The sequence below is a fragment of the Nycticebus coucang genome, chromosome 10, assembly GCF_027406575.1.
Source record: "Nycticebus coucang isolate mNycCou1 chromosome 10, mNycCou1.pri, whole genome shotgun sequence".
NCBI lineage: Eukaryota > Metazoa > Chordata > Mammalia > Primates > Lorisidae > Nycticebus > Nycticebus coucang.
The window spans coordinates 105,688,763-105,696,506 of record NC_069789.1 but is presented as its reverse complement, the minus strand read 5'-3'; the positions used below and the strand labels follow the sequence as shown (position 1 = coordinate 105,696,506).

Sequence of the window (7,744 nt, the reverse complement as noted above, 5' to 3'; positions counted from 1 at the left end):
CGTTCTTGAGAAACGTAAGCGCTGTATTCCAATAAGGATGCGAGGAGAAGAAAATCTAAGCCAATCGGAGGCCTGAAGATGGAGCTGTCCCGCCCTGAGCCGAAGGGGCCAATGGGAAGTGTGGGCGGTGTGTTTGAAAGTGAGGCCGGAGAGGTGGGGTTGCGTGCTGCGGAGATCTGTGAGGTTGGCGGCCCGGGGTTGAAGCAGGCGGAGCGATCATGTCGCACAAACAAATTTACTATTCGGACAAATACGACGACGAGGAATTCGAGTACCGGTTAGTGCCGGCGCAGGGGCCATAGCAAGGTTGCGAGTCTTGACAATTGAGGTTACCATAAATTAAGGATGGGGACTGAGGCCACACAAGTGGCGCATGCGCAGAAGACTCACGGGATGAGTGAGTTGTGGCAGGTGTAAAGCGCATGCGCGAAGGTTGGCCAGCGGTTGTAAAAGAAAGTGGAAACGAATTTGGAGTTTGTGCTCCTGTGACCGAGCGTGGGTGGGCGCGCTTGGAACGGTAACCACCCTCACCCTTGGGGATTTCTGTATCATTCTCTCAGAAGTTGAATAAGTAAAACTTGACTTCTGGAGACTGCTGGCATCAGCAATCCCATAGGGCGTTCTGAGAGAAGGTGGCAGAAGCGGAGCTGGAGTTTTCCTCGCGTTCTTAATGTGAGGATAGTTCTGAGAGAGCTTGAGTGCTGCTTATTCGCGGAAAAGAAAAGGCGTGGTTGTCTGGCTCGTTTTAGGAAGAGGGGCGGTTCTTGGAACGGAATGGGATAAAACTGGCCGAGAGCATTGAGAGAAAATATGGGCATAATAGATGTCCTTTAAATGTCTATTTAAGGAAACAGTGCTTAACAGGTCTCAGACGTTCTGCTAAAGTGTGAGGATAAGACATGGGTCTCCGTTGTTCAAACTTAAAATCTATGGAAGATACTGACAGACTTCCAGAAAGTTAGTAACGTGCTATGCTAGAGCTACTGGAAAGTGTGGTGGCAGCACATGGGACTTGCCAAGGAAGAGGGAAGGTTGAGAATGTTTCCTGGAGGACACTGCCTAAGACAAGACTGAGATGTAGAAAGGAGAAAGAACCGCTTGACTGCAATTGCTTAGAAGATACTGGGTAGCCATCTGCTGGGGACAGTGAAGAAGGAATCCTTAGCACTGGATGCAGCATTTGGATTTGATAAATGCTGAGTCCTTAATAATTCTAGATTTAAAAGTGAAGACAAAGCATTCAACAAATGTTGGCATGACACTAATCTGTATTCATTGTAATACTTAAGATACAAACCAGAAAGTTAGTTATCTTATCTCCTCAATTGGAAAACGTAAAACGGAAACTTGCTTTTCTTGTGTCTCTTCACCCAGCCTAGTTCAGGGATTTGGGCACTTTGGAGGACTCGATGTGTGTGGACAAAAACAAATCTATTTTATTTCAAAACAACCCCAGCCCTTTCTTGGACCCAGTTTACTTTCTTTCAGCTATTTTCCTCTACATCTGAAGTAAACAAACTAAAACTACTATATTTGTTTATAATATATTGGCAGGGCTGCAGAGAAATCATTACTTTCATCCCCTGGAACATGTAAACTCTAAGCTAATGGCATTTTAGTTTACAAGGCTTTTTTGTCTGTATGTTGAAGCCAAATTTTCTGCCAGGGACTTGTTAAAGTGTGAGGCATTTTCAGACATTTAGACTAGATTATTTCTTGGGAGGAACCCCTACTAGCACAGAGGACACAAGTAATACATTTTCTCTAAGCTCGATAAAGTCTATCTGGGTTGGTCTGATTGACCTCAAAGTAATAATTTCTTTGCCATGAAGACAGTCTTTTTTTTTTTTTATTTTGAGACAGAGACAGAGTCTCACTTTGTCACCCTCGGTAGAGTGCCATGGCGTCACAGCTCACAGCAACCTCCATCTCTTGGGCTTAGGCAATTTTCTTGCCTTAGTCTCCCGAGTAGCTGGGACCACAGGCACCCACCACAATGCCGGGCTATTTTTTGTTCCAGTTTGGCGGGGGCCAGGCCTGAACCCACTACCCTCGGTATATGGGGCCAGCGCCCTACTCACTGAACCGCAGGTGCCACCCCATGAAGACAATCTTACCCTTAGGAAAGCACAGAATTTACCAAAAGAAGTCTTGTGACACCTCCCTCCACAGGACAAGGTCTTGCTATGCTGCCTAGGCTAGAGTTCAGGTATTGTGAACTGTGTAGAGTACATATACCATAACCTTGAACTCTGGGCTAATGTTTTCATCCTTTTGTGATGAGTCTTCCACACAGCCCTTCATAACAGGTCTTTTCTCTCCATAAAATAACTTCCCTCCCTTCTAATCCTGTTCAAAACCTCCCTATCAACACAGTATGCTCTGTGGGGCTCCCCTTATAATGTGGGTGATCAAGAGGAGATCGTAAGGTCTGTTAAGGCAAATAGAAATATATGGACAGTGCCTGAAGTTTAGGTGCTCCTTCACTGAAGTTAGCCATTAACTTGTACTTTTTAATATACACTTGTGAGAATTTATAGAACTTAGCCTGTATTTCTAGGTGCTGCTACCCACAGTAAGATGATATAAACTCCCTGACATCAGAAAATAGTTTCTCTTCCCTTTGTTGGCTTTGTGTAAGAGACTGTACCACTGACAAAAATTCCCATCTCCCTATGTTTCTGTTACAGGCATGTCATGTTGCCCAAGGATATAGCCAAGCTGGTCCCTAAAACACATTTGATGTCTGAATCTGAGTGGAGGAATCTTGGTGTTCAGCAGAGTCAGGGATGGGTCCATTATATGATCCATGAACCAGGTCAGTGCAATGGCTAAAAGCAACCGTATAGAACTGCTTCATTAGACAATGAAGGAATAAGATTACATAAACCAAAGAAATAGAGGGATGGGGAATGGTATACTGGTTGTTTCCCCCACGAGTGATCTAAACAAAACTGAAGTGGCTGAATACCAGGGCTCACACCTGTAATCCTAGCACTCTGGGAGGCCAAGGCATTTGGATCACTTGAGCTCAGGAATTTAAGACCAGCCTGAGCAAAATCAAGACCCTGTCTCTAAAAACTAGCCAGATGTGTTGATCGGCACCTGTGGCTCAGTGAGTAGGGCGCTGGTCCCATATACCAAGGGTGGTGGGTTCAACTCTGGCCCTGGCCGAACTGCAACAAAAAAACAGCCAGGCTTTGTGGCAGGCGCCTGTAGTCCCAGCTACTCGGGAGGCTGAGGCAAGAGAATCACCTAAGCCCAGGAGTTGGAGGTTGCTGTGAGCTGTAACACCACGGCACTCTACCGAGGGTGACAAAGTGAGACTCTGTCTCAAAAAAAAAAAAAAAAGCCAGACGTGGCTTGGTGCCTGTGGCTCAGTGGCTAGGATGTCAGCCACATACACCAGAGCTCGCAGCCACATACACCAGAGATGGCGGGTTCGAACCTGGCCTGGACCAGCTAAACAACAATGACAGCTACCAACAACAACAACAAAAAAAATAGCTGGGGGGCGGCACCAGCCCCAGATACCAAGGGTGGCAGGTTTGAGCCCCGCCAAGCTGCAACAAAAAAAAAACACCTAGCTGGGCCTTGTGGCAGGCACCTGTAGTCCCAGCTACTCAGGAGGCTGAGGCAAGAGAATCACCTAAGCCCAGGAGTTGGAGGTTGCTATGAACTGTGACACTACAGCATTCTACCAAGGGTGAGAAAGTGAGATTCTGTCTCTAAAAAAAAAAAAAAAAAATAGCCCAGCGTTGTGGCCAGCGCTTGTAGTCTCAGCTTCTGGGGAGGCTAAGGCAAGAGAATCACTTAAGCCCAAGAGTTTGAGGTTGCTGTGAGCTATGACACGACAGCACTCTACTGAGGGCGACAAAATAACACTGTCTCAAAAAAAAAAACCTAGCCAGACGTTGTGGTGGGCACCTATAGTCCAAGCTACTTGAGAGGCTAAAGGAAGAGGATCATTTGAGCCCAAGAGTTTAAGGTTGCTATGAGCTATGAAACAAGGCACTTTACCTAGGGCAATACAGTGAGACTCTGTCACTGAAAACTTCCTTTCATCTTTGCTTCAATCAGAGAGTACTCTTTTTTTTTTTTTTTTTTTGAGACTGAGTCTCACCCTGACTAGAGTGTGCCTTAACGTCATAGCTCACAGCAACCCCAGACTTTGGGCTGATGCAATCCTTTTGCCTCAGCTTCCCCAATAGCTGGGATTATAAGCGCCCACAATGCCTGGCTAATTTTTTAAATCTCACGGTGGTCTGAAACTCATGAGCTCAAGCAATTCACCCGCATTGGCCTCCCAAAGTGCTAGGATTATAGCTGTTAGCCATAGTGCCAGGCCAGAAAATACTCTCTTTTTTTTTTTTTTTTTTTTTTTTAAGGTCGCATGTACCCTGGTTACGTCCCCTGCTTCATTCTCCATCAGAAAACAAGTTCCTGGACATGTTCCAAATAAGCAGAAGAAAGTATATTTTCTGATAAGACACCACACACCCAGCTGCCAGACAAAACTAATAAAGAACACCCCAGGGCTATGCAAACATAGCAAAAGAACCGATATTAACAATTCTGTACTTGGCAGACAGTCTAGACTCCTGGGTCTGTTTCTAAGGCCATATGCTTAAATCTTTATTTAGTTATAAAGATCCGAGTGGGTGATAGCTGGGAGGTGGTGATGAAATACACTATAGGTTGTGCTTATAATGTCTCTTAGATTTCACTCCCTCTTTCAGAACCTCACATCTTGCTGTTCCGGCGCCCACTACCCAAGAAGCCAAAGTAATGAAGCTGCCAAGCCACTTTTCAGCCTGAAGCTTTAAACAGCTGTCCTTTCTAATATCTTTCTGATAACATTATTAGATTGCCTTCTTGTTTCTCACTTTCTTCAACACACTGTTTGAATGTCCTGGTTACTGCTTTACTTCCTGAGTAGAGCCAACCACCACAGCCCAGCCAGGTGAAGGCCACAGCCTCAGGGGAGTGTGGCCCCAGAGCCACCTTATCCTCTGTGTCCAAAATGCACTTAGAGATAGAGGGAGTACCTGAGAATAAGACCATGGCTGTTACAGGGATTGTGTAAATTTGATGTTTTGCTTTTTCCTGCTGGGTGTTTTATGTGTGGTGACTTGTGGATTTGTTTCAATGTATTGGAAACTTTCCATTTTATTCAAGAAATCTGTTTCATGTTAAAAAATCTTGATTAAAGAAGAAGTTTTTATAATTTTATTCTGTAATTGTAAGGGCTTTTTCTCCACAACCTTAGGGTGACCATCATGTTCAATATCATGGTTTTAATTATATCCCCTTTAGTTTGCTAATGCAGCTCAGCTCTTTGCTGATGAGGTTTATTTGAAAACTCAGATAACTGATTCCTTTTTATTGATACAGAGTCTCACTTTGTCACCTTCAGTAGAGTGCTGTCACATCATAGCTCACAGCAACCTCTAACTCTTGGGCTCAAGGGATTTTCTTGCCTCAGCCTCCCAAAGTACCTGGAAATACAGGTGCCCACCACAACACCCCGCTATTTTTTTAGAGATGGCGTCTCACTCTTGCTCAGGCTGGTCTCCCAACTTGTGAGCTCAGGCAGTCCACCCACCTCAGCCTCCCAGAGTGCTAGGATTACAGGCATGAGCCACAGTGCCCAGCCAGATAACTTGATTCTTTTTTTTTTTTTTTTGAGACAGAGCCTCACACTGTCGCCCTGGGTAGAGTGCTGTGGCATCACAGCTCACAGGAACCTCCAACTCCTGGCTTAAACGATTCTCTTGCTTCAGCCTCCCAAGTAGCTGGGATTACGGGAACCTGGCACAACGCCCAGCTATTTTTTGGTTGTAGTTGTTATTGTTTGGCAGGCCCTGGCTGGATTTGAACCCATCAGCTCTGGTGTATGTGGCTGGCACCTTAGCCACTTGAGCTACAGGCGCCAAGCCAGAGATACCTGATTCTTTTTTTTTTTGTCTTGTTTTGTTAAAAATATGGAACGCTTCACAAATTTGCGTGTCATCCTTGCGCGGGGGCCATGCTAATCTTCTCTGTATCGTTCCAATTTTAGTATATGTGCTGCCGAAGGGAGCACAGAGATACCTGATTCTTAATCTACTTTAAGCAGACTTGTTGTCAAACTTCTACTGAAATACATTTCACTCTTACTACTCGCCTGAGGTAGAGGTTATATAGGGACAACCTCATCTCCTGAAAACAAATGACTGTTTCCTATTGTTCCAATATTTGAAGGGTAGAGGAAGGAGGCTATCAACCAGGGGCTACACGTGTGCCCCAGTTCCTAATGGCTGGGGCACAACTATGACCTATTCTCTGTGCCCATTGTTGGGTCTGTTTTGTTTGGTTCTCAACTTGGCTGCACATTAGAGTCACCTGAGGAGCTTTACAAGTACTGATGCCAGAGTCATTCCTAAAGATTCTGACTTAATTGGGTGTTGACTGGTTCTAGGATTTTAAGCATTCTTATGCAAATAGTTATAACACTAAACTTTAAAACAACAGGTATACTGTAACTGTTTTAGAAAACATTTAACGGGCTCAGCGCCAGCCACATACACCTGAGCTGGCAGGTTCTAATCCAACCCGGGCCTGCCAAACAACAGTGCTGGCTGCAACCAAAAAATAGCCAGGCGTTGTGGCAGGCACCTGTAGTCCCAGCTACTTGGGAGGTGGAGGCAAGAGAATTGCTTGAGCCCAGGAGTTGGAGGTTGCTGTGAGCTGTGATGCCACAGCACTCTACCCAGGGCGATAGCTTGAGGCTCTGTCTCAAAAACAAAAGAAAAAGAAAACATTTAACAGGGGTGGCGTCTGTGGGGCAGTGAGTAAGGGGCCGGCCCCATATACCAAGGGTAGCAGGTTTGAACCTGCCCCGGCCAAACTGCAACAAAAACAAAAAAAATAGCCGGGCGTTGAGGTAGGCACCTATAGTCCCAGCTACTCAGGAGGCTGAGGCAAGAAAATCGCGTAAGCCCAAGAGCTGGAGGTTGCTGTGAGCTCTGACGTCATAGCATTCTACCAAGAGCAACAAAGTGAGACTCTGTCTCAAAAAAAAAATAAATAAATTATTGAGCTCTACCCTAAGCCTACAGGATTGAACTCAGCAATGTTTTAACAAAATCCCCAATTGGCGGCGCCCATAGCTCAGTGGGAGGGCACGGGCCACGTACACTCTGGCTGTCGGGTTGGAACCCAGCCTGGGCCAGCTAAACAGCAGTGACAACTGCAACCAAAAAAATAATGATAATAGCTGGGCATTGTGGTGGGCGCCTGTAGTCCCAGCTACTTGGGAGGCTGGGGCAAGAGAATTGCTTAAACCCAAGAGTTTGATGTTGCTGTGAGCTGTGATGCAACGGCATGCTACCGAGGGTGACATAGTGATAACTCTGTCCAAAAAAAAAAAAAACACTCTGCAATTGACTAATGTGCGCTTAAGCTTGAGAACTCACTGGGAAAGGATCTGAACATATTTGATGTTTTAGGAAGGGGTCAAATATCTTCATTACAAAGATTGGAGCATGTGGTTTGTCATTACAAAGATGAGGTTTTTGCCTTTTATTTGAGACAGTCTTACTGTGTTGCCTGTGCAGTGGTGCAGTCATAGGATCATAGATAGCTCTCACTGCAGCCTTGAACTACCAGCTCCAAGGATTCTCCTGCATTAGCCTCTTGAGCAACTGGGACTACTGCCACCATCATGCCTGATATACTTATTTTGTAGAGATGGGGTCTCCCT

At 45.5% G+C, this 7,744-nt stretch overlaps 1 protein-coding gene and 1 non-coding gene across 4 annotated transcripts; one reads left to right on the top strand and one right to left on the bottom strand.

Moving 5' to 3' along the window:
* The first annotated feature begins 40 nt into the window (after positions 1-40).
* On the top strand, positions 41-5,228 carry CKS1B (CDC28 protein kinase regulatory subunit 1B). 3 transcript variants are annotated; one of them, XM_053606895.1, is made up of 3 exons: positions 41-277; positions 2,691-2,818; positions 4,740-5,228. In XM_053606895.1, exons 1-3 carry the CDS (start codon positions 219-221, stop codon positions 4,787-4,789), a joined length of 237 nt encoding a protein of 78 aa, XP_053462870.1. In that variant the 5' UTR covers positions 41-218; the 3' UTR covers positions 4,790-5,228. The 3 variants fall into 3 exon arrangements, with proteins under 3 accessions (XP_053462870.1, XP_053462869.1, XP_053462868.1); XM_053606894.1 differs by lacking the exon at positions 4,740-5,228 and adding an exon at positions 4,389-4,723; XM_053606893.1 differs by lacking the exon at positions 41-277 and adding an exon at positions 316-517.
* Positions 5,229-5,978: 750 nt separating this feature from the next.
* On the bottom strand, positions 5,979-6,085 carry LOC128597790 (U6 spliceosomal RNA). The gene has a single exon (XR_008383349.1). It is a non-coding gene; the product is annotated as a U6 spliceosomal RNA (small nuclear RNA).
* Positions 6,086-7,744: the final 1,659 nt, after the last annotated feature.

Coding starts and splice junctions, on each gene's coding strand:
- CKS1B (XM_053606893.1), top strand. CDS start 423: ATGCGCGAAGGTTGGCCAGCGGTTGTAAAAGAAAGTGGAAACGAATTT. Junction 518..2,690: donor GGGTGGGCGCGCTTGGAACG/GTAACCACCCTC, acceptor TTTCTGTTACAG/GCATGTCATGTTGCCCAAGG. Junction 2,819..4,739: donor TTATATGATCCATGAACCAG/GTCAGTGCAATG, acceptor TCCCTCTTTCAG/AACCTCACATCTTGCTGTTC.